General features: G+C 44.0%; 2 protein-coding genes across 8 annotated transcripts in view; one reads left to right on the top strand and one right to left on the bottom strand.

The window, feature by feature from the left end:
* Septin10 (septin 10) overlaps positions 1–19,476 on the top strand; it is an 86,409-nt gene extending 66,933 nt beyond the window's left edge. For 4 of the 7 annotated variants that reach the window (XM_076557217.1, XM_076557215.1, XM_076557214.1 and 1 more), the window contains 2 exons: positions 12,130–12,266; positions 19,365–19,476. In XM_076557217.1, coding sequence (XP_076413332.1) covers positions 12,130–12,266; positions 19,365–19,399 — 172 coding nt within the window. In that variant the 3' untranslated portion in view covers positions 19,400–19,476. The remainder of the gene's footprint in view (positions 1–12,129; positions 12,267–19,364) is intronic. The other 3 variants (XM_076557219.1, XM_076557218.1, XM_076557221.1) reach the window with 1 other exon arrangement.
* A 3,575-nt stretch (positions 19,477–23,051) lies between these two features.
* Sh3rf3 (SH3 domain containing ring finger 3) overlaps positions 23,052–26,594 on the bottom strand; it is a 303,375-nt gene continuing 299,832 nt past the window's right edge. Inside the window, exon 10 of the mRNA XM_042265670.2 lies at positions 23,052–26,031. Within this exon, the coding sequence (XP_042121604.1) occupies positions 25,863–26,031 (169 nt within the window). The 3' untranslated portion in view covers positions 23,052–25,862. The remainder of the gene's footprint in view (positions 26,032–26,594) is intronic.

A 26,594-nucleotide genomic window follows, 5' to 3' on the forward strand; every position in this document is an offset into this window, starting at 1 on the left:
TGGCTTCCCTTCCACTTTCTTTACTGTGTTGTGACACAGCTAGGGAGACCTTGTCAGGATGCTGGGTATGTATGATGTGTGGACGTCGTAGCCACCAGGATCATGACCCAAATGAGAGGGAAGGGGAAGGGAAGAGGGTGTACAGGTATACATGCACGTGTTCTGTGTTTATGTATGGAGGCCAAAGGGCACGACACCTTCACTCCTTAGAAGTCTCTGTCTTGGATGAACTATTTCTCCAGTCTATTTTTGTTACGTTTTTGATTGATTCCTTTGAGAATTTCATGCATGCATACAACATATTTGTCATAGTCACCCTAACTCCTCCCCCACAGATTCTAATTGGTGATGCTAATATACTGACTGCTGGGGCCATCCACTTGAGCATGGGCAGCCTATCAGTACCCACACCCTTGAAGAAAACTGACTCTCCTTCCCTCAGAAGCCATCAACCATCAATTGGCTTCTCAGTGGGAGGGGGCTCTTTTTATTTTTAATTTTTTTGAGGTTAATATTATTACGTTTCTCCCTTCTCTTTCCTCCTCCCAAACCTTTCCTGTTAACCCCCTCCAAATTCATGGCTTCTCTTTTCACCAATTGTTATTGCATGCACATATGTATGTGTACATTACCTATATATTCATAAATATAGCATGCTAAGTCCACATGTTGCTGATATGCATGTTTTCAGAGCTATTATAAAAAAGCTATTATTTCAGAACTATATAACAGTAAGTGCACATAATGTTACTTCTCTGTATTTTTCAGATTTGGTGTTGCACAACCAGTTGCTGTGCTCTTCCTGGGGAGGACCACCTCTCCTACTCCCAGCTTTCCTCAGTTGCCCTCTAGTTCTTTGTGTAAAGAAGGCCCTTCTGGGCTTCTCCCCATCCACCTTGGCATGTCCATTGGTGTCTTCCTTGTTCAGTTCATGTTTGGGCAGTCATATTGAGGAGACATTTTGGGTGTCCCTTCGGATATTACTAGGAGACAAGCTCACAGCAAGCTCCCTGTTCCTCTGGCTGTTATAGTCTTCCTGACCCCTCTTCCACAGTGTTCCCAGAGTTTCGGGTGCTCCCAGAGCTTTGTTTTATAATTGTGTCTCTTGGGACTGGGGCTCCACAACTGTGCATTTTGATTGGTTGTGGTTTCCTGTAGTGGTCTCCATCTGTTGCAAAGAGAACTTTCCTTGCTGAAGGTGACTTTCCTTGATGGAGGTGAAGACTACACTCACCTGTGGTTTTAAGGACAAATGTTTGTACATTGTTGTTAAGGATTATGCTAGGCTAGTAAATTAGAGGTTGTAGATTCTTCTCCAGTAACCATGACCTCACTATCACTGAGTAGTTAGCTAGGTCTCCAGTACCAGGCATGATTTCCATGCCATGGCAGCCACCATGCTCCCCACCATGATGATAATAGACTAAGCCTCTACACTAAGCCCCTAGTTAAGTGCTTTCCTTTATAGGAGTTGCTGTGGTCGTGACATCTCTTCACAGAAAAAGAACTGTGTCTAAGATAGTCAGTCAACATGCTAATGTGGATAGGGAAATTTGACAAGGCTGAAGAACGTTAGGCACTCGTTGCTGCTGAGAGAGGGAGATTAAGTGTCCTCCAGGGACAAGCCTTCTCTAGTAGGTTATCCAATCAGGAGTGGCAGCCCCAAACACATGTATATCTAATAATTGTTAATGGTGTCAAAAACCAGGAGGTAACACTGAGATGTTGCAAAGTAAAAATTTAATAAAGGCCAGGCCATATTTTCAGTCTCCCGTAGTAGGAGAATAAGAATGGCCCAGCTTAAATGTATAGTTTCTTTTTTTTTTTTTTTGGTTTTTTTTTGTTTTTTTTCGAGACAGGGTTTCTTTGTGTAGCTTTGCGCCTTTCCTGGAACTCACTTGGTAGACCAGGCTGGCCTCGAACTCACAGAGATCCGCCTGCCTCTGCCTCCCGAGTGCTGGGATTAAAGGCGTGCGCCACCACCGCCCGGCTCAAATGTATAGTTTCTTTAGAACAAGTGAACAAGTGATTAAAAGTGGAATTTTAACAAGTGATTAAAAGTGGAAAGGTACATGTTAGGGATCATGGTCAGACAGTTAACATACCACAAAACATCTTATGGTCAGTCATTTCTCAGAACAATGGAAACAATTTATGATGTGTAATTCACAGGATTATTGAGGAAGAACTAGTCAAAAAAGTTGACCTCTAGCTAGAGACATGACCAAAGTCTAACATTGTTTAACTAAAAAGAAAATGGAGTCAGCTGTCTCTTAACATTAATAATAAAAATTGATGAGCTTTGGGGGTGGGGAGTGCACAGGAGGAGTTGTAGGGGGAAGGATGAGGGGAGGAAATGACGTTAATACAGGACTCATGTATGAATTTTTCAAAAACAAAACCCTTAAAAAAGAAGTATCAAAAAGTCACCAACAATTGAGTAGGTTTCATCCTAGAGATCTGGAGATGGTTCAAGGTTCAATGTATGTAAGTCAATAAATGTAGTCTGTCACATAAATAAACTCAAAGACAGATACAGCATAATCATATCATTCGATGCAGAAAAGACCTTTGACCATGATAAAAGTCCTGGAGAATCTAGGATACAGGAGATACATCTCTACTTTGTAAAGGCGATATACAAAAGTCCCACAGTCACCATCATGGTAAACAGGAAAACTTGAAACATTTGTGTTGTGGAATATTATTTTAACTGGGCAAAGATGTGTTACATTTGTTTATGCTTTAATTGTGTAAAGGTGGGTTACTTGTGTTTATGTTGCATTTGTTTAATTATGTAAAGATGTGTTGCATTTGTTTCACTTGTCTGCCTAAGGCACCTGATTGGTCTAATAAAAAGCTGAACAGCTAGTAGATAGGCAGGAGAGGGGTAGGTGAGGCTGCCAGGCAGAGAAAATAAATAGGAGGAGAAATGTAGGCAAGGGAAAGGAGGAGGAGAGAACAAGGGATGTGCCCAGGGCCAGAAGCCAGGCAGCCATCAGCCAGCAGACATAGAGACAGCAAGAAAGTAAGAAACTGTAAAAAGCCCCAAGGTAAAAGGTAGAGAAAGAGGAACAGGTTAAGTTAAAAGAGGTAGCTAGGCTGGGCATAAGAAAGTCTCCCTGTCATGATTTGGGAGCTGGTTGGTGGCCAAAAGAAAAGCTTGACACACATTTGAACTAGAATAATGTAAAAAAAAAAAAAAAAGAACCAGTTATTAGGTATTCGTTTATTTAGTGGTTTACCAAAAGCACTGTTTCCACTGCCTATTTGCCAAACATGACTTCATTTGCTACCTAGAACACAATAACCTGGAAAAATACCTGCTGACTGCCACATATGCCTCTGCAAAATCTGCTTGCTTGCCTGCCCCACCTTGTGGTTTCAGAGTATAAAGTGAAAATACAAATTAGACCCAGCATCAAAACCCGGGAGGAACATCCTGGCTTGGTCCACCAGTGACATCTCCTCTCTTCCTCTCTCATTGGTGTTGAGTGCTTATTCCAGAAAGATTCCTGCAACGCATTTCGCCTAAACTAGAACAAGACAAGGATGTCCATTTTCCCCCTACTACTGTTCAATGTAGAGGTTGACGTCTTACCTAGAGCAGACAAAGGACGGAGATAAAGGGAATACAAAGGGAAGGAGTCAGAGTGTCCTTACTTGCTCATGATTTGATTCTAAACATAAAAGACCCTAAAAGTTCCACTGGAAAACTCAGCTGATAAACATTTTCAGCAACATGACATCATACAAAGTTAACACATATGTAGCAGGCTTTTGCTTCTAAGCCATCAACCAGCTCCCATCATGACGCGGAGACTTATTAGTTAGGAATGCTCGGCCTTGTCTTAAGCTTGTCCCACTAGCTCTTATAATATAACTTGTTTTTCTTCATCTGCATTTTGCATCAGGCTTTTTAACTTTTTCTTCCCCTCTGTATGTCCTACTTTCCCTGTTTTGGTGGCTGCCTGGCTGGCGGCTGCCTGGCTTCTGGCCCTCAGTGTGTCCCTCTCTTTCTCATTCTCTCTTCCTTCTCTCCCTGAGCCTAAATTTCCCCCCCTTCTTATTCTCTCTGCCCACCAGCCCAGTAGCTGGGAGACAGTCCCATTCACAAGGGCCCTGGAATAAACCTGACTAGGAAGTGAACTGCTTGTGCAGTGAAAGCTTCAGAACACCAAAGAAAGAGGGAAACACTGGAGGATGGAAAGGCCTGGGTCCGTGGTTGGCCAACTTTAAGATTGCCAAAATGGCCATGCTACTTAAAGCAACTTAACGATTCATTGCTGTCCTAATCAACATTACAACTCCATTTTCACAGACAAAAAGCACAGCCCAAATATTTATATGGAAACAAGATCATAGCAAATACAATTTTGAGCAATTAGAATAGTGTTTTAAGTTTTACCATATAAGTTTTAAAACTTTAAGTTTTACTATATAATCATAGTAATAAAACAGCATGGTACTGGCATAAAACAGACACACAGATCAGTGGAATAGAATAAAGGATCCAGATATAAACCCATGTAATTACGTCTACCTGATTTTTGAAGGAAGCCAGAAGTGCACACAGGATAAGAGGCAACCTGTTCAACAAAGGGAAACACTGGATAGCCATGTGTAGACAGAAGAAAGAAATTAGATCCTTCCAGCTGCACAAACAGCAACTCCAAGGATCAACTTGATCAAGGACCACAACATAAAACCTGACTCTCTGAAATTGCTAGAAGAAAAAGGAGTTTGATACACAATAAGGACATAGGTAAGATCTTCCTAGGAACACAGCCAATAATCAACAATAGGACCCCATGAAGTTCAAAGCTGCTGTGCAGCAGAGGAAAGTGTCTAGTGAAGAGGCAGTCTACAGAATGGGAGAAAATACTCCCCACCCATTCATCTGACAAAAGATTCATATCTAGAATATACAGAGAATTAAAAAAAAAAAAACAAAACCCTAAACATCAAACATTAAAACAACCCAATCAGAAATGGAATCTGGAACTGAATAGAGTACTCAGAGAAATATTAATGCTAATTAACACTTTTAAAAGTGTTCAGCATCCTTAGCCATTAGATAAATGCAAATTTAAACTATTTTGCGATTTCATCTCATCCCATTCATAATGGTTATTACCAAAAAATATAAGTAAGCCAGTGGTGGTGCACTCCTTTAATCCCAGCACTCGGGAGGCAGAGGCAGGCAGATCTCTGTGAGTTTGAGGCCAGCCTGGTCTACGGAGTGAGTTCCAGGACAGCCAGGGCTACACAGAGAAACCCTGTCTCAAAAAACCAAATAAATAACTAAATATAAACAAACAAACAAATAAAAGTACAGGGTAGGTGTGGTGGCACAGGCCTTTAATCCCAGCATTCACGAGGCAGAGGCAGGAGGACCGTGCATTTGAGGCTAGCCTGGTCTACATTGTAAGTTCCAGAACAGACAGGACTACAAAGACCCTGTCTCATCTCACCCCACCCCCCAAATTGTAGTGATAACAAATTTGGCCATGTTACAGGGAAAGAGGGTCCTTGATGGTCAATGTACAAGCTAGAAATAGAATTATCATATGCCCCTGATATATTATTCCTTGGCATATACTCACAGGACTCGAGTCCTACTGGTGAGATACTTGCTTATCCATGTTCATTGCTGCTCTATTCACAGTAGTTAGGAAACAAACCTAGCCTAGATATCCATCAAGAGATGAATGGAAAATGAAAATGTAGTACAGAGACAATGGAATTTTATTCAAATGTGAAGAAAGATGAAATTGTGAAATTTGCAGGAGTCTTAGTCACTGTTCTATTGCTATGAGGAGTCACCATGACCAAAGCAACTCGTAAAACAAAGCATTTAATTGGCGGCTTTTTTATGGTTTCAGAGGTTGAGTCCATTATCATCATGGCATGAAGCATGGTGGCTTGAAGGCAGGTGCTGGAGAAGTAGCTGAGAGCTATATTCTGATCAGTAGGCAGAGAGAGAGGTGGGTGGAGAGAGAAGAGAGAGATTGATTAGGTTTGGCATGGGCTTTTTGAAACTCCAAAGCCCACCTTAGTGACACACTTTCTCTCAAAAAGTCACACCTCCTAATCCTTCTAATCCTTTCAAACAGTTCCACTCCCTAGTGACCAGACATTCAAGTATATAAGCCTGTGGAGGCCATTCTCATCCAAACCACCACAACAGACAAATGGATAAAACTGAAAAAAACAAAAACAAAAACAAAAAAACTATACTGACTTTGACACCCAAACCCAGAGCAATAAATGCCTCTCGTGTTTCTCATGTGCATCTTGGCTTTGATTCTTTAGTTGTATAGGAAACTGGAAAGGAGTCACTGGGGGGGATGTGTTAAGGGAATGGACCTAGTAGTACATCAGTGATAAGAAAGTGCAGAAAGAGGACATTGTGGGGGGGATGGGAGTGGGGGAGGGGGGATGGGAGAGACAACAGGGCAGGGAGGGAAGCCCAACCAGAATGAAGGATCCATGAAAAAGAAAAACACATGGAAATCCACTACTTTTATAAACCAATTAAAAATAGCAGTATAAAAAATAGAAGGGAGATAGCCTGTGTGGCTGAATAATGCTGCTTCCAGAAGCTAATGTTTAGCAAAGACAAATCTCAGTGCTGGATATGGGGTACCCCATAATGAATAAGAACTCCCAACAGGCCAGGGAGGCCCCAGAAGCCCCTAGAATAACAGTCTACCGGCGTTCCTCGTGACTGCTCACCAGAACTAGGTGATAAAATCCTACTGCATGGGGCATCACACACCTTGGTTACAAGATACAGAGAAGGCAAGGGGAGCAAGATTGCTTTCTTCCCCTGGCAGCCGGCACAGCAACTTGTGGTAGTGTGAAGGATAGAGAGGAGGCTTGCAGTTCAGATCCAGCACACATCCTCAGAGTCCTGTGTCTGAGCTTGTGTTCAGTAACGGAGTTACTTCAACCTCAGGGGAGTAAGCAGGGCCAATGACAATGGCCTATATTGTATTAGGATTTTTTGGACTCCCCTGATCACCAGCTCAAAAGGAGGTTTCTCATGCCTGCTCCTGGGGTTTTTGTTAGACAGTCTGATGCAAAGGTCAGGTTTCTCTTGTCTTCTGGGGACAGGATGGGCTTTTTGCATGGGGCCAGAAGGGCAGCAGCAGTTGGCACTCACAGACCCCAAATATCTTCCCAATAGCCCTGGTCTGTGTTTCCTAGTGTGGTTTTCTGAGTCCGAAGCAGAAACTCCATACTTCAAATTTTAGAGGCATAAACACGTAGGAACAGCACATAGGAAACCCTAGAGAGTTGAATAAGGACGGAATTTGGCTGGGGTTTAAGTTGTAGAAAAATCTCCCAACTATGAGAACACTGGAGGAGACAGAAGCTGGGCTTGTTGCTAAGGGACTTGAACATGTTCCGTTTAAGATCCTCTCTACCTCCCCCCACTCCAGGTAAAGAGAGCTCTGATGCCGGGTTGGCGACTTGCTGAAGACAGAAAACGTATAGGTCTGCAAGGCCTTTGCTTCCAGATGGGCAGATGGCTATTCCAGGATTGCTTGTCTGCAAGTACTAAGGCATCTTAGCCCCACCCCACCCCCAAGGCTGCCATACTGCTCTGGGGCCTCAGTTCACTGTGTTGGATACTGAGGTCACCAAGAGGAGGGGCAAGGGACCCCAGGATGTGGCTGTGGTGAGGGCTTGGTCTGCTGCTGGACACCAATACTCCTGCAATTGGCCATATCGTTAGTTGCTTCAGGTTTTCCCTGGGATAGAGAGGGCACAGCCTGCAGCCTCCAGGAGACCTCTTTTATCTCCCATGATACCTTATCTTAAGTAGGTAGTCTCTGCTTTGGATTCAGAAAACCATGTTAGAAAACACAGACTGGAAAGGAACGTTGTAGTATTTGGCTACCAGGAGGGAGAAGAATGTGTGTGTAAACGTGCATGTGTACAAGCATGTATGTGCCTTGTGTTACAGGTGGGATACATGTCTGTGAGCGTGTGTACATGCACTTTGCAGGTGCCACAGGTAGGATGTGTATGTTTGCCGTGCCCAGTGTGACGGGTCAGGGATAATTGGGGCCTGGATGCAGACAGTTTGGTGTGCTAGGCAGGGGCTTTTCTTTGGAACGCTACTCCAGGGACCCAGAGTAAATGGCCAGGGAGCAGTCTAAGGAAGGAAGGCGAGACACTGCTGGAAGGATGCTCTAGAATTTCTAGGGGACAGTGAACCACGTGCCTACAGTACAGCACACGTGAAGGTGCCATGTGGGCTACTTCTCCCTGCAGTGACCGGGAGCCCCAGCGCACACATGTCCCACAATGCCAGAGACCATTGGCAGACCCTTTACATCGAGGTAGGCCTGAAGGATGCAGGGTGGGGCAGCCAAAAGTGACCTTGATGAAGCCATCCTCATTGAAGGAGCATGTGGGCGAAGGGACTGGGTCTTGTGAGGAGGGGTGGGTGCCTCCAGGGTAGAGGGACTTTAAGTTAGGGATGCTCCTGGAGCAAGAGAGGATTATGGGAGGATTTCAGCACTAAGAACAGTTCAGATGCAAGAGTGCTGAAGCCATACCCACTGTGGGAGAGCATGAGCAGGGGCCTTGTGGCTACGTCAGCCGGAGGAGGAAGAGGGTAGGTCCAAGACAAGAATTTCTAAAACAACAGATGGTTGCCACTGAGGTGGAGCAGGTAAGGAAATGTAGGGCCACCCCCCACCCCCACAGTCTTGCAGGAACAGCAGGGGCAAGGTCAGATATCAGTGGCCCCTGGAATCTTCCTCTTTGTCAGGACCGAGTTTGGCAGTAGTCAGGCCAACATGACCGTGATCTGGCTCCAGGACAGTGGCCACACTGCCTGGAATAAGGCCTTGAGGACTCAGACCTATCTAGTCTTTAACATGAGGTCTTTCCAGCCAGGAAGGCAACCCTGAGACACCTGCCTTGTGTGTGTACAAAGCACCTCAGCCTGGAGACAGCTCCAGGGATGCAAGGGCGGCCAGCCAGGCTCTGCTCTCTGCTGGTCAGAGGCTGGGAAAGGTGCATGCGAGGCTGCAGAGGTGCTGCAGGGAGAGCATTCTCCCAGCTCACCAGTCTTGCTTACTCTGAAGAGTCTTAGAAGTCTCAACTGCTTTCCATGTCCTCTCAACACTTAGCAAGGACACAGTTGTTTTTGTCCCAGGCCTTTGCTGCACTTCCCCATGGCTCCCCATTCATAATATCTATTCTCTGTGCGGCCATCAGAGGGAGCTCCAATACCCTAAGATACCGAGAAACTCAGCCCTAGAGCTTCTTACTTATTTATTATTAATATTTCCAACTCCAATTCCTTTTATGCTCCCCACTCCTAAAATTCATGACCTCTTCTGTTTTTAATTATTATTCTTAAAAAACACATACATTTCTAACTACAACCTATTGAACTTATTTAGTGTTGCTCCCACATGTTTAGGGCTGGCCTTTTGGCATTGGATAATGTATTTGGGAGTCCCTGGGGAAGACTGATTCTCCCTCTCTCAGCAACATTAATTGCAGTATCTCTTTATCTAGAGCAGTGGTTCTCAATCTCCCTAATGCTTCGACCCTTTAAAACAGTTCCTTAGGTCATGGTGACCCCCAACCATAAAGTTACTTTGTTGCTACTTCATAACTGAAATTTTGCAACTGTTATGAATCATGGTGTAAATATCTGATATGCAGGATATCCGATATGCGACCCCTGGGCTGAGAACCGCTGCTCTAGGGGGTGATTGGTGATTGCTGTTGCTATATCCCAGGAATTGTTTAGAGAACTCAGTTGAGATTTCATGGACGCTGCTTTCTTGTCGTCCATAGAAGACATCTCTGAGCAGATGTCCTGGTCCTCTGGCTCTTGCAATCTTTCAGCTTCCTCTTCCTCAGTACTCCCTGAGCCGTTAGGTATAGGGGTTGTGTTGTAGATGGATCAACCAGGGCCGTGCACCCCGCAGTCAGTGGTTCTCTGCATTTTGACCTCTTGTAGCTTTCCGTGATGGTCTCTGTCTGCTACAAAAAGAAGTTTCTTTGAGGAGGGGTGATCTGTAAGTATAAGGAATCATATTTAGATTGAGAAGGGGTGATCTGTAAGTGTAAGGAATCATACTTAGATTGAGGAGGGGTGATCTGTAAGTGTAAGGAGCCATATCTAGATTGAGGAGGGGTGATCTGTAAGTGTAAGGAATTATATTTAGATTGAGGAGGGGTGATCTGTAAGTGTAAGGAGCCATATCTAGATTGAGGAGGGGTGATCTGTAAGTGTAAGGAATCATATCTAGATTGAGGAGGGGTGATCTGTAAGTGTAAGGAGCCGTGTTTAGATTGAGGAGGGGTGATCTGTAAGTGTAAGGAGCCGTGTTTAGATTGCTGTAGACATTTTGGTGACCTAGGGGAGTGGCTCAGTGCATCCTCCTCTAGGCTCCATTACTTCAGCAGCCATGGGCAACAGACTAGGTTTGCAAACCTGGTGTGCACTATCTCCTATTGAGTGGGCCATCAATCCTTTTAGACGGCTGTTGGTTACTCTCAAACTCTAAGTGCCTATAGCACCCTTGGGTATATCTCACCATGTCGGGTACTGTTATGATTCATAGGCTTTATGTCTTTTGGGATAGCTAGAGTCTTGATAGCCCAGTAAGTCCAATAGAGTTGCCTACATGTGCATGAGGGTGGGCATCCCCTGGAGCATGGGCAACCTACTAGTGGGAGTAAAAGCCTCTCTTCCTGGGCAACTATCAAATGCCAATAGGTCCTTCTTAAGGGGTGGGGCGTGGAAAGCATGATCCACAGTGGCTGAACCTTCATACATCAATTAACTATCAAGACACTTCCCACGACATGCCTACAGGCCACCTGATACAGATAAATCCTCATTCAGTCTCCCTTTTTATTTTTTAAGTTTTTATATTAAAATTTAATTACATCATTTCAGTATTCCCTTTCCTCTCTCCAAAGCCTGCCATATACTCCCCCTTGATCTCCTTCAAATTCATGATCCCCTTTTATTTTATTCCTGTTACATATATATTGCTAAATACATAAATACAAACCTGATCAGTCTGTATAATGTTGCTTGTATGTATATGTCTTCAGAGATGACCATTTGGTATTGGATCTCTAATAGGTATGCCCTCTCTGGGGAAGACGATTTCACTCTCAGCCAAGTGCTTCTAGGACGTGTCAAGATTGTGGTTAATACTAACCAGCACAGTATAGAATCATAATCGTAAAAGAATAAGGAGAAATCTGAATCTTTCCTTCCCAATTTATGTTCCTTTTATTTCTTTCTCTTAATTAATTGCTCTTCAAGTACTATATTAAGTAAGTGGAGAGGATGGATACAATTGTGTTGCTCATAACTTTAGGGGAAATGCTTTCTCAGTCCTGTTCCATTTAGTATTATGTTGACTAGAGAGAGGCCTTTTATATAAAGCTTTCTATTAGGGTATTTTCTTTCTATTCTTAGTTTCTTTAGGGCCTTTGTCATTATAAATGGGATGCTGAATTTTGTCAAAGATCTTTTTAGTACCTGTGAAAACAGTCATGTGATTTCTATCTTTGAATCAACTTAAATGACATATTAATTGATTTTCATATATTGAACCCTTCTTGCATACTCAGAATGAAAGCCACTTGGTTGTAATATATGATTTATGAGCATGTTGGTGAATTTGATGAGCACATACTTAGAAATTTGCATCAATGTTCATTAGTGAAATTGGTCTTTCATTTTCTCTTTTTGTTGTATCTTTATCTGGCTTATGTATCCAGAATACTGGTTTTGTAGAGTGCGTAGATAATTCCAATTAAACTCACTGGGTTGCCAGGGCAGACAGATGAAGTAATTTCTTGGTTCTGTCATGGCCATCTCTATCTGATAATAAATAGAAATAAACTCTCTGGGAAAAGTCACACCCAAACAGGGCCTGGCAGACCTAAAGCTGAGTTTGGGAGGAGCGATTATTGCATTGCTCCTGCTCTAGGGGATAAGATGCTAGGTCACTGAAGTGAAGTCATTGGAGGGTGGAGCATCTGTGGGGCAATATCAGTGTGATTTAGGGTCTGTGATGGCTAATCTTGGTTTCAACTTGTCTACATCTGGAATCAACCAAAACCCAGGGAGCTGAGGACAACTGAATCATTCGAAGTTGGACGAGGCACCTTAAATCTGGTCCACGCCTTCTGGTGGCAGCACACGTGCAAAGATACTGAAGAGGGCGGCTTCTGCCTTTGCCTGCTTGCCCCCACTCTTGCTGGTAAGTTCATCATCTTGCTGCTGAGCCGTTCCTTCACTGATGTTAGGACCTACGTCTTCAGGATCCAGTGGAGGCCGAAGACCCACAGCTCTCTAGGAATTCCACGGGATTCCAGCACCAGGTTCCTGCTGAGACATCCAGTCTCATGGACTGAACAGTGACCAGATTCTTGGCCTTTCTGTTGAATTATTAGACCACAGCCTGTAAGCCAGCAAGGTTGGGACTGCTGAGACATCCAGTCTCATGGACTGAACAATTACCAGATTCTTGACCTTTTGGTTGGACTGTTAGATCACACCCTGTAAGACACTAATAAATCTCTTTATATCTCTATCTCTATCTATATCATCATTTCTGTCCCTTTCGAGAGCCCTGGCTAATCCAGCATTCTTTCCTTTTTGTGTGGAATAGTATACTGTAGGAACAGAGGCATTGCTCCTGTTGTGGGTGATGAGATATGCTACTGATTCTACTCTATCTCAAGATGAAATGCCCGTGTGTGTGTGTGTGTGTGTGTGTGTGTGTGTGTGTGTGTGTGTGTGTGTGTGTGAGAGAGAGAGAGAGAGAGAGAGAGAGAGAGAGAGAGAGAGAGATATCTCCAGGATGGCTTTCTACTCTGTAGAATGGCACACTTCTTGATGAATGGGGTCCACCATGTTCGTTAGTTAGAGATACTTCTCCGATGGTTTATGGAGCCGAGAATGTATTGTAGTCTCTGAAAACAGCATATATGGAGGAGCACTATACGGAATGTGAAAAGAACCATTGGCACTGCTGAGGGTGATGAGACACGCAAGTAAGGCTGAGCTGGCTTCCCAGGGAGAATGCTCCTGTATAGGCAGGAAATTAAAACAAGAAAAAAGAGTATGCGTGATCTCTTCTGCACTAGTCTCTGAAATGACAGGGAAATCGGGGAAAGAAGGCTGTAATCTGCCATGTCCATTCTTACAGCTGCAGGTAAGTCAGAGAGTACAATTAGATCTCCACTAGATAGTCCCTCCTGGGATCAGAAAACTCAGATCCTGTTCAAAGAACAATGAGGAGAGAGAAAATAAGGTAGAATGAGGATGAGAGAGCCCGAGAGAGGTTGAAGTTTAATGTCCAGTGTATTAGATTGGATAATACTGTGTTCACCTGAGCATGAAGAAGGAAGTTAATTCATCAGGGGCCCCAGGACTGGTAAGTCATGATCTTTATGGCAGATTGACTTAGACCAACATGTGTATTGGGTTTATAGAGTGCTAAAGCAATTAAGAGAGGAGAGAAAAGGAAACAGTAGACAGGGAAGCCTGTCCAGGGCACTCAGCAGTAAACATGGCAGGATTCCTGTGGAGCTGGAGCTCCTAGGGGGAAAGAATGTGAAGCCAAATGTGGTGCTAGTGAGTTCCTGGAGTGCTTCATAGCTAGAGCCCAGGAATGCTTGAAAGAGGATGCCCAAACATGGTTCACCAAAGGGGCGAAGAAGTACAGTTGATCCCCATTGTGCCCACAGCTCTGGAGGAAAGAGCTCTCATGGGATGAGAATCGCCCTCGCCATTTCCCTTTAAAAAAGATTTGTTTTATTTGTGTCTGTGGGTGTCTGTGACATATCCATGTGTCTATATGGGGGTGCCCTTTGAGGCCGGAGGAGGGTGTGAAATTGACTGAACTGCAGTTACTGATGATTGTGAGGCTGCCTAACGTGGATGCTGAGTTGTTGGATAGGGAAGCCCCCACCCCGGTACAGACTAGCGCCACTGCTCAGAGTTAGATGAGAAGACCGTATTGCTGAAGACACTGTGTTCCCCGATAGAAGGAGATGGATTATGGAGCCATCACTTTGGCACTGGGCTGCACACACCATCACTGCTGGTTAGCTTGTGTAGTGTTGGAGGTGCCATGCAGGTTGCTGAGGGACATCCTAGCAAGCTGTGGACGTGGCATATTAATACTATCAACATGAAAGACATCCCCTGATGTAATAGTAGCATAATTACTATGGGTACAATCGGTTATTTTCCAATTGTACTTAAGACCTACTCCACAGGAAGGAACCTATGTTTGGTACTATAGGCCAGTAGTTAAGCAAATAAACATAATAAAAATATAACAATAAACCAAAACCACGTGTGATTGGGGAGATTAGTGTCTCTGGTGAGGCTTGTCTAAATGCATATGATGTGACCATGAAAATGCCTTCTAAACATTTATATTTAACTCATAAATTATTACTGCTACCAGCCTTGAACAGGGAAGCTTCTTTTTTGCAATGGGTGATAGTTTCTGTGGTGACACATAACTGGTAATGGTGCTAAAAAGAGGTGACTACCGCTGTGGAACCCCAGCCCAGAAATTATCCCTAAGAAGATAATTGTGCATCTATAACGGTCCATCTAAGGCTCAGAGAACATTGTAAAAAGGTAGAAGAAGGAATGTAAAAATTGGAGGGAGGGAAGGAATTCCGTCCTTTGAAGATGAAATGCCATTTCCATCCTAAAAACAGAAGCTACAAGTACTTGTATACAGTTCTCCCATGATTGAGATCATTGATATTTCTGTGTGGAATGGGACAGGGAGAATTTTACAAGACAGGTAGGCACTCAAGGGATATGAAGCCTTTTCCTCTTTAAGAATATAAGCAGTTAACAGTTGTCTGGCGGGAGAGACTTCTTCAGTGGTGTAGCTGCATATTAGTTGCCTATGTTAATGGAACTAATTTCTCCTACATTTACCTTTAAATAACTCCAACTAAACCCAATGGTTTGCTAAGATAGACATGGGCAGAATCATTTCTTTAGCCTGCTGTTGCTCTCTGTCTGGGGTGAATAGACTCCCCAGGAGCAGTTGCATCAGTATGTCTGAATATCTTGGAATTCTTCTATTTCCTCTAGATTTTTCAGATTTCCACAACAGAGGTTTCAAAGTGTTTCTCTAAATGTGTCTATGGATTTCAATGACATTTGTTGTAATGTCTCCTTTTCAATTCCAATTTTATTAATTTAGGCCTTCTCTCTTTGTTGTTTGATAAATTTGGCTAAGAGTTTTTTTTTTCATTTTGAAAGAGCCGATTGCTTCATTGATTATTCTGTTCTTTTAGTCTTTATTTCACTAATATGTGATGTGATCCTTATTTCTGTCTATTGATTTTCACTTTAGATCATTTACATTTTTTGAAGAGTTTGAGATCATCATTAAGTTATTAATTTGAAATTTCTGAGTTTTTAATACATATAGTTGTAACCTTTTCTCTGAGAACTGCCTTTGCTGTGTCCCACAGTTTCTGTTAAGTTATGTGTACTGGCTGGTTTTGTATGTCAACTTGACACACACTAGAGTCATCAGAGAGGAAGGAGCCTCAGCTGAGGAAATGCCTCCTTGTCATCCAGCTGTAAGGCATTTTCTCAATTAGTGATCAATGCAGGAGGGCCCAGCCCTTTGTGGGTGGTGCCATGTCTGGACTGGTGGTCCTGGATTCTCTAAGAAAGCAGGCTGAGCAAGCCGGCGGAAGCAAGCCAGTAAGCAGCACCCCTCCATGGCCTCTACATCAACTCCTACCTCCAGGTTCAAGTCCTGATTGATTTTTTAATTTTGAATTCCTCCAGTGATGGACTATGATCTGGAAGTGTAAGCTGAATAAACCTTTCTTCCCCAACTTGTTTTTTTGGTTATGGTTTTTCATCACATCAATAGGAACCCTAACTAAGACAGATAATGTTACCTGCATAGGGGGTATTGCTGTGACAGATCTGACCATGTTTTGAGGATTATGGAAAGACTTTGGAACTTTGGGCTAGAGGAGCCATTGACTGTTAAGAGCTCTGTGGGATGTTCGTGGGATCTTGGATGATTAGAATATTGAGAGCAGTGCAGAAGATGGAGGCCTGGCTTGTGAAGTTTCAGAGGGAAGTTGAAAGATTCTGTCAGGGCCATTTGTTATTTTGAATTAAGATTCCGTGGTTCTGGTTAGCTGGGGCTGAAGAATCAGCTGTGATTAACAAAATACCAGAACTACTGAAGTGAGACCTTTATGTTACTGGGACAGCTGACACTGGTTAGCTGGAGCTAAGAAATTCGTGGTGATTAAGAAGAGACCAACATCATGAAACCTTCTGGGACATATTTTCTGAGAGCATAGAGAAGCTGTGTTGCAGAGGCAGCCATGCTTGTACTTCGTGCTGGCAGCAGGACTTGGAAATGTGTAAGCACCACATTACTGATTTTGAAGGCATGAAGGGGTCATGCTGAGACTTGGCACTGTTGGGAGAGGCCAGGAGAGGCCATTGATGGAGGTGCGGTCTCAGGAGCAGTTGAAGGCCCAGGATTGAGGGGGTTATGCAGAGAAGTTGAGGCTTGGCACCATGACGAGAGCCTATGAGAAGCTATTGATGAAAGTGCAGCCCAGCTGCAGCAAGGAACCCCAGCATTTTGGAGATGCCGGTACCATGGGAAGACCACCATCAGTAGCAGCAGTGGAGCCAGCCAGAGCCTGGAAGACAAGCTGTGTGTATCGCAGAGGGCAGAGCTGGACAAGTGACCTAATCCTTTGGAGTCCAGAAAATCGTGAGTTCCAGATAATTGGACATTGAGTTTTTTTTATACTCTTGGCTTTGCTTGGTTCAGATTATGATGGTGCCCTGGTTCTTCCCTCTTGAAGAAGGTATTTAATTTAATTTTTTTATTTTTAAAGGAGTTCACAGATGAAAGACTTGAACTTTTAAAAGAGAATGGATATTTTAAAGAGATAGAAATTTTAATGGGTTTGAATTAGTAAAGACTAGGACTTTTAAAATTTATGATTTTAATGTGAGATCTTGGATGAATAAGGAAGGGTTGTGGCTTAATAGTGATGTATTTGGGTGTCAAGCTGACAAGGAGTCAGTTGTACTGGCTGGCTTTGTGTGTCAACTTGACACAAGCTGGGGTCTTTGGAGAGGAAGGAGCCTCCGTTGAGGAAATGCTTCCATGAGATACAGCTGTAAGGCATCTTCTCAATTAGTGGTCAGCGCAGGAGGACCCAGCTCATGGTGGGTGTTGCCATCCCTGGGTTGGCGGTCCTGAGTTCTATAAGAAAGCAGGCAGAGCAAGTGAGAGGAAGCCAGCCAGTCAGCAGCACGCCTCCATGGCCTCTGCATCAGCTCCTGCCTCCAGGTTCCTGCCCCACTTGAGTTCCTGTCCTGACTTCCTCCAATGATGGACTATGATCTGGAAGTGTAAGCCAAATAACCCTTTCCTTGGGGTTGGGGATTTAGCTCAGTGGTAGAGCACTTGCCTAGCAAGCGCAAGGCCCTGGGTTCGGTCCTCGGCTGGGGGGGGGGCAGGAAAAGAAAAGAAATAATCCTTTCCTCTCCACCTTACTTTTTGGTCATGGTGTTTAGTCACAGCATTAGAAATCCTAACTAAGACAGTTGTGCTTTTATTTTATTTGATTCTAGACAATTTTCAATAATGCTCCTGGATTTCTTTAATGGTCACTGATCATTCAGAGTGCACTTGTCAATCTCCATGCATTTGTGTAGTTTCTATAATTCCTATCTTTATTCCACTGTGATAAGTACAAGAAGTTTACTATTCATTTATTTAGATAGTATTTGCTAAGACTTGCTTTGTGGCTTAAACTTTAGAGAAATTTTAGAGGCAGTTCCATTGGTTGCTGAGAAGGCCATGTATTCATAGATGTTGGTGGAATATTCTGTCAAGTCCATTTGATGTGTGGTGAATTTGAACTCTGAAGATTCTTTGATTTATTGACTGGATGGTTTATCTACTGATAAGTATATGGTATTGAACTCATCCACTACTAAGATATCTGTGACTATATTTTTCTTTATTTTCAATACTGTTTGTTTCATGAAATTGAATGCTTCAGTAATTGGTGCATATAATGTATATATTTAGAATTCGATTATTTTAGTGGATTTTTAACCATGGTAATAAGTAGTAGCCTTTGTTATCACCTCTGGATAATTTTGGTTTGAAGTATACTTTATCATGGATAGCTATTCCTGTTTTGTTTTGCTTGGCTTACTGACCTGTATTCTTTGACTCTTAGTTTATGTCTTTGCCAGTGAGATGTGTTGCTTATGCATAACAAATATTTGAGGTTTGTTTTTTTAATCCAATAAGCTAATATACATTTTCTTATTTTACTGTGTGTGTATGCATGATGTGTGTGTGTGTGTGTGTGGTGTTTGTGTGTGTGCATGCATGTGTGCATATGCATGAGGTCACAGGAAACTCTGGAGTTTTCTCCTTTCACTTTTACCTGGGTTCTAGGGGTCAAATTCAGGTTTCCAGACTTCTGTAGCAAGTGTTTTACCCACTAGTCTGCATCTTTTAGTTAGAATAAAGACTATTTACATTTAGTGCTATTGCGGAGGAGGATCTGCTGATTTTTGATTAATTGATTTCTGGTTGATTGTTATTGTTTGTTCTTTCCCTTTGCTTCAAGTGTACTAGATGCTAGCTGGTTTACTGAACCAGATGTAGTTATTTCCCTTCTGGTTCTCTTTTCATTTATTTTCTCATGAAGTTTGTTCTTTCTTGTATACTCATGGTCAAGACTGTTTCCCTTTCACTTGTATGTACCTTTTCCTGTGTGAAATGGAGATATAAAAACCACAGGTCAGAACTGATGAGATGGATCTTGTTGTGCAAGTACAAGGACTTTGTTCAGATCCCCAGAGCCACATGAAACTGCAATACACAACACACAACTGCAACCCCAGGGCTTCTGTGCTGAGACTCCTCAGAAGCTCACAGGCCTGCTAGCCTGGCATATGCCGTGGTGAATAACAAGAGATCCTGTCTCAAACAAGTTGGAAAGCAAGGACTGACAGCTGAGGTTGTCTTCTGACCCCGCCCCCCCATGTGTACCATGGCTCATGCATGCCTACACACACACACACACACACACACACACACACACACACACAGGGACACACGGATTAAATAGGATAATCTATGTAAATGCCAGGTAAAGAAAAAAATTTGGATGTAGAGGTTCCTTGTTTCACGATAGGTCCCCGTCCACCACAGCTACTAGTCTTATCACTCAAGTATCCATTCCGGGTAAGCTGCACAGCACATTGCAGAGCATTGGTTGTCTCCCTTGTATTGCAGGGTTGATGGAGCTGCAGCTTTCTGCGACTGCCTAACTGCAAAGGAGAGGATGAGACTGTGTGCTACTCCCTCCAAAAAAGACCTGGATTAAAAACCTGAAGTATGATTTCTACTGAATGTGTTGCTTTTTCATGATAGTAAAATTGGAAAACCACTGGCTCAGCCACCATCGTGACAGGGACCATTTGGTAAGTCTCCCTTTATCCACTGAGAAAGCTCATAGGGTCTGCACGCCCAGGCCTTTAGTGTGCATAATGTGGATGCTTCTGGCCTGTTGGCCCCCTTCCTCAGAAACCCTCTTGATGACACCTTAGGTATTCACAACACTGACTGCCTGTACCATGTCTTTGTAGCTTTGCCGAGGACAGTGGCTCTCATGGTTCATTGCTTCACTCTGTAGTGCTTCTTGTGGCCTTTTGTTTTAAAGATGAAACGAAGGGCAGGTACATCATATCGGTGTCAGTCAGAGGCAGGAATCCTGGCTTCCCCTCACAAAATGTATGGGGACTTAGAGCTTCATGGATAGCTTCATTTACTGATGGATAATGAAAAAAACTCTTTTTCATTTTCTTTATTTTTTTTCTCTCATATAATACATCCCAACCACAGCCCCCCCCCTCCATCCCCTTCACCTCCCCTTCCCTGCTCCAGGTTCACTGCTCGTCTGTCTTCCCTCAGAAGAGAACAGGCTTCCCAGTGATATCGACCGAACATGGCATAACAAGATACAATACGACTAGGCACAAACCCTCAAGGGTGGGCGAGGCAACCCAGTAGGAGGAAAAGGGTCCCATGAACAGGTGAAAGAGTCAGAGATACCCCAACTCCCACTGTGAAGGACTCTCACAAAAGCTCCAAGCCAAACAACCACAGCTTATATGCAGAGAACCTAGCGCAGACCCATTCAGGGTCCGTGATTGCCGCGTCAGTCTCTGTCAGCCACTATGAGCTGTGTTCTGGCATCCTCGATCCCTCTGGCTCCTAGAATCCTTCCTCCCCCTCTTCTGAGGGCATCCCTGAGCTCTGCCTAATGTTTGGATGTGGATCTCTCTCTGCATCCGCTCCCATCAGTTGCTGGAGGAAGCCTCCCTGATGAAAAATGTCTCTTCTGCTGGTTCAAGGGCCCCGACCAGCACCATTCTCCCTGTGTTAAATTATTATGTTAGTTGGTTCAGTGAGTATAAACCCAGAATCTGAGGGTTTGAGCATGTGATTTGAGTATGAAATGGCATTGGTCCCTAGAGGTTTGCCTTTCACCTCTGTCTTACAAACAGCTTTGGTAACTTGCCAGGCAGTTTTTTTTTTCCTTCCAGATTACATACACAGTCTATATTTCTTCTGGGCCTCTACTTCCCACACTAGTACTCAGTTTATTATGATCACATCTCTTTAATGATGAGACACACTCTCAGATGGCAGGCTATGTTAAGTGATTATTTTCGTGTGTTAGCACCACAGATCTAGACAGCAGAAGTCAATTACTCAATCTGGCCTCTTGGTGTACTCATAAAAGGTAAACACGTATGAACTGCTATCAGCATATGCTATGTGATGTCTTAGTAAACTTGTAAGTAGGGTATGCTTTCCAGTAAGAAATACAGTAAATACACAGCTGATAACTGTATTAGCAAGTGTGCTATTCTGTACATAGTAGTATGTAATAGATTGGCAGTGTAGTAAGTATATTTATATTAGCATTACCACCTACACATGAGGAATACGTTGTATTAAGGCATTATAAAGGCTTTGTTGTCACTAGGTGACAAGAATTCCTTGGCTCCATTATAACCTGGGCCATATATGCTGGGCCACTGTCTTCTAAGTACCCTTTCCTTGGCTAATACATCATTACATAATGTATGGCTATACTTACTTAGAGACTGTGGAATTTGGAGATGCAAGAATCCCCCTGATGTTGGAAAAGGGGACTGTAGTTTGAGTCATAGCAGTCTGTGGCAGTTATTAATCTCTTCTATTAGTTGCTTATCCAGCACACGAAGGTAAGGGCATCTTTCCTGCAGATGCAGCATGTTTCTTCCCTGCACTCTCCTGTCCAGATGCTACCCATGCTGTATTATTTACTCCTGTACGGATTCATTTAATTTTTATGGAAAGACAGAATGTCCCCTTGCCATGGGTTGTATGCATGTCTGCATCTCTTCTAGTTTAGCTGTCAACTTCACATAACCTAGAGTTAACCGAAGGAGTCTCAATTAGGAGATTGCCTTCATCAGACTGGCTTATGAGCATGTCTGTGAGGCATTTTTAGTTGGTGATTGAGGTAAGAGGGCCTAGACCCCTGTGGATGGTGCCCATCCCTGGGCTGTCTAAGAAAGTTAGCTGAAGTGGTTTGTTGACAGAGAAGTCTCCTTGCTGAGAGGCGAGGACAACAGAACACTTATCTGCCGGTGTAAGGATAACTATTTAGAAGGTAGTTAGAGGTTATGCTGGTTTACTAAAGTGCCAGTTGTAGGTTCCCCTCCAAGATCCTTGACTTCACTAGTCCTGGGCAGTTGGCTAGGTTTCCAGCACCAGGCATAGTTCCCCTCTTGAGTGGGTCTTAGGTCCAGTTAGAGAGCTGTTGGTTATCACCAAGGTGTGTGTGCCACTACTATGCCCTTAGGGTCATGGTGCCACACTGGCCATGGCTGTGGCTCATAGGCATCAGAGCTGTGGAGACGATTGGTGACTTCCCTCCTTTGAAGCTCCCTTGTCACCTTCTGGTACTATGAAAGCTAGTCCTTGAGGAGGTGGCTTTCAAAAACAGTTCTAGCTCAGGGGCCTCTGGGCCCTGTGTCCGATGCTGAGAGAGGGAGAAATAGTCTCCTTCAGAGATGAGCACACCAACTGGTTATCCAGTACCAAATGGTCATCCCTGCAAACACTCATAAAGTAACACTATATGGACTGAAAGGCTATATTTATATATTTTGGAATGTGTATATATATGCATATACATACATACATACATATACATATATGTATGTAAGTCTAAGTGTACTCCTGGAAGGGAACTAAAGACACCACTGACTCCTTGCCACGATAGCATCTATAGCTGCTGCTTCTTGTCCAACTAGTCAACATCCAACATGTGCTTGGTACAGATCATGTTCAACTTCACTGCTGGCCACAACTTCTTGGGCTCCTCAGTGCCCATTCCTGATATACACAGAGCCTGTGTCCCCCAAGGAACAGAAGGTGACAAGCACGAGTCTTGGGCATGTAGGCAATGCCTTTGTGGTGGCTTGGATGAGAATGCTCCCCATTGGCTTGTATGTTTGAATGCTTGGTTTCTAGTTGGAGAACTGTTTAGGAAGGATTAGTAGGTGTGGCCTTGTTGGAGAAGGTTTATCATTGGGGGTGGGTTTTGAGGTTTCAAAAGCCACACCAGGTTCAGTCTCCATCTTTCTCTTCTTGCAACTGGCAGATCAGATGTGAGCTCTCATCTTCTGCTCCATTACCATGCCTTCGTGCCTGCCTGTTGCCATGCTTTCCACTATGATGATCATAGATTACTCTGAAACTGTAAGCAAGGCCCCAATTAAATGCTTTCTTTTATAAGCTGCCTTGGTCATTGGCTCTTCACAGCAATAGAACCCTAAGACAGCTCTCTTGATTCTGCCCCCTCTCAGACTCACATCTTCTGCCCCAACTGCATTGTTCCCACTATTGAGACACACAGCCTCTCCATGGTCATTTTTATTGAAAGACTCAGAAACACAGGCATCATAATTTGCCACTACTGTCAATTCATCCAAAATTACATACTGACATTGGTGTATAATAGAAACATGTGGGGTTGGGGACACGTGGTTGCACGTGTGTATTTGTGTGTGCATTGTACAAAGTACAAGGGCTTCCAAGTCTACTGGAATGGTTTTACAGTGCCCAGCCTTGTATTCACACCCCACTACGGACCATCTTGTCCATCTCTCTTGTTCCTTCCGTCAATCCTCATGGGGCTAGACTGTCCTGTCTCCTTGGTGACCCTCAATCTGAAGGGCTGGGAACTATTCAAGGAAAATCACCTGGCCACCAAATACTACTTACTGTGTGAGTTAGAAGTACATGCTTCTGGCCAGGATGGAATGTGAAGGTTCTAGATTAGACGCTGGCTTCATTTTGGTAGCCAAGACATGTGTCCTCAAGGGAAGATGACCTTAGGAAAGGTACCTCTTTTCTTTTCTTGACTGAACACATGATTTTGAAAGTTAAAGGGCTTGAGAGTATTCAAAATACTCAAACCATGGGGCTCATTGTGTATTTTAAAAAGCCTCATCTGGGAATGAGGCCTAGGGCCCTGTTTCCCTTCCTAAGGTAGGTCATGTATAAACCCATGACTTTGTTAGGAGAGGGTCCAACTGATGTTTTCCAAAGACAACTTGATACTTTACTTAGCTTTCTATCAAGCTGCTACCTCCTGACCTCATGAAGCAGCCCTCAGGAGAAAAGAGGACAGGTCAAAGTTGTCTTATTCTGTTGACTTCAGGTCAATCTTGTTGAGGAGAGAAAAAGGGACTTTTATTGTCTGGAAACTGGAGTGAGTTCTTGTTCCACTGAAAACACATCTTCCCCAGGATGTAGATCTGTGTACCTCCTTGGTGATATCATGGATTTAACCATACACAGATCTTTTGTGCATGGGTGGGCAAGTAATTCAGCAGTGACAGTGACTAGACTCCTTGTGGATGTCACTCACCCTGCATACAGGGGTCTCTGTGCCTAAGCTAGAGTTTCTCTTTGGCTCAGAACAGTTTTCTTCTGTCTAGTTAGTCTATTATCACGGAGGAAGAGACTTTCCCTAGGCATCACTGCTTCTACATGGCAGTCACCTGGCAGTCACAACTAGTTAAGTCACATCCTCCAATAGGAACATTGAGAAAGTGGTCCTTATTTTCTTACGAAAACTAGTGATAGCCTCTGCTACCAAAGGCTTGACACAGGTCTGGGTGATTTTGTAAAAATGTACAGAGGCTCACAAATTGCTACTTTGAGATGAAAAAAAAAAATACTGTGTTTCTAAAGTGTGACGCTCACTCCTCTTGATAGCCATCCAGGCCGACCTCTTGGGAAGCAAGCTGTTGCTCCAGGGAACTTGACAGGAAGGCCTGAGGGCCGAAGGAACCGCCCTGCTGCTTTTTCCAGTGGCTCCAGGCCCTGTAAGCCTGGAGTCAGGCATCAGATTCCTCTTAGCATTAGCTTTGGTCTCTAGCAGACGGAATTTTGCCTGGCCTGATAGGGGAAGTGACTTGGTTTTGAAATGGAGAAAAAAACCTTCGCAAGGTAGCGATCTGAGCTGCTGTGAAAGCTGCATTTTGGCAGCAAGACATGCTGTAAGAATGCTCCTTTTAGTCATTCTCTTGAAAGCAGCCAAAGGAAGTTTTAGGGGTCAGTGTGTGTGTGTGTGTGTGTGTGTGTGTGTGTGTGTGTGTGTGTGTGTGTGTGTGTGTGTGTTTTCTTGCCACACAAAAAGGCAGTATAAATTCCTCAAAAATGTTTCCAATTAAAAAAAAATCACTCCTATCTAGATGGAGCATGTGGTTTAGGCTGTTTCCAATAGCCGGGAAAGACTCTCCAACTCCACATGACCATCTCGGCAGACTCTGTCACCTCACTGAGCACCAGCCAATGTTTTGATATCACAGATAGGAATTCCTCAATATGCTCCAAACTTCAGATGGGAAATATATAAAACTTTCCTTTGATGTTACCACATGTTTTTCCTTGAAGCTTACCCAAGTGATTTCTAGTTTTACAAAAAATCAGCACCAGATGTATGAAAAATATGCAGCGTCTGACCTATTAGAAATATATAAAGTTTAGGAGTTGTACATTAAAAAGGTGCCGTAAGAGTGGTCATGAAACCAGAAGGTGTTCCTTCTTATCCCGGTAGGAGACGAAGCCGTAAGAATTCTGCGGTGCCCAACAGAACCCCACTGGGCACCTTGGGAGACTCGGAGCCCTTACACGAGGCTCCTGAACCATGAATGCCCTGGATGTGGGGCTCGATGGCAGGTGACAGAGGTATATAGAGGAATGATACCCAGGGGAGCCAGGGAAGTTACATTGCTGTCAGCCCTCGCTCGCTCACACACGGCCCCACCTTGGACCCTCCCACGCTCCCAGCCTTGCACAGACAGCTGATACTGCTTTAGCTGCTGGCTGGCATAGAGTGCATTTGTCCACATGGGCAACGTTTTCCATTGTACCGCTCACTGAAATTCATGGCATGGTCTTGAAGGACACGCATGTGTGCTTTCAATAAGGACTTTATATGAAGGTATGGCCTTCACAACCAAGACGACATCCATGTGTGCTTTCAGTTAGGACCTCACGCGAGAGCATGGCCTTCACAACTGAGTCATCACCCCAGTCCAGTGGTTCCTGGCAGGTGTTTTAGAAAGGCCCAGGGACCTAGGTGATAAGGCTTCCTCTGCTCACATAGTGTTTTCTTGGGTCCCTCTCCTGGATGGCAGAGCCGGACATGAGCAACGGCCTTCAGAAGCTCTCCACAAAGCTGCCCGGGAAGAGGCCGGTGCGGCCATTCCGCTGCAGAGTCCCCTTGAACCAGCCATCTTCATGCTTCTTGTGCACGAAGACAATGTCACCTTCCTTTAGTTCGATCTCTGCTTCACTCTGGGGTGGGTAGGAGACCACCACACGGTACCTAGGAGGGCAGAGGAACAGCATGTGAGCTGGGGGGTAGGTTGTCCCTCTTGTGCCCTAGACTCTACCTGCCCACTTTGAGCCCTCTGTTCCCTCTGTCTAAGTTCTTACAGTGTGGGGTTACTTTACACATTTTGTAAAATTATTATCTTTTTTACGTTTCCCCAAAGCTCTTTAATTTGTTATCTAATCTCCCTCAGAGCTGTTGGTCAGGGAGCCATCTGGACATCTAAAACAACACAGGCAATTGCCATTGTAGTTGGATGCCACCAGAAAAGATAATCCCATGCTCTAGCTGTGGGACATAGAAAACCCAAGTTGAAACTGATGTGGAAGCTTCTTCTCTATTGGCTAGCACTCACAGCATTGCGAGGCACTGTACTATGCAGGGTACCACAAGGAGAATTGTGATCAACAGTCTTACTCGGCTATGGACCTGGCATGCCTCACTACCAACTGGCCGAGCAAAATGTGTCAACTGGTTCAGTAGGGGCAAGTCAACAATGGGGCACTTCCTGCTTGGAGCTGAGGCCTGTTGAGGAAGGGATTCATATCTTATACTGT

This window comes from Peromyscus maniculatus, chromosome 21 (genome assembly GCF_049852395.1).
Source record: "Peromyscus maniculatus bairdii isolate BWxNUB_F1_BW_parent chromosome 21, HU_Pman_BW_mat_3.1, whole genome shotgun sequence".
NCBI lineage: Eukaryota > Metazoa > Chordata > Mammalia > Rodentia > Cricetidae > Peromyscus > Peromyscus maniculatus.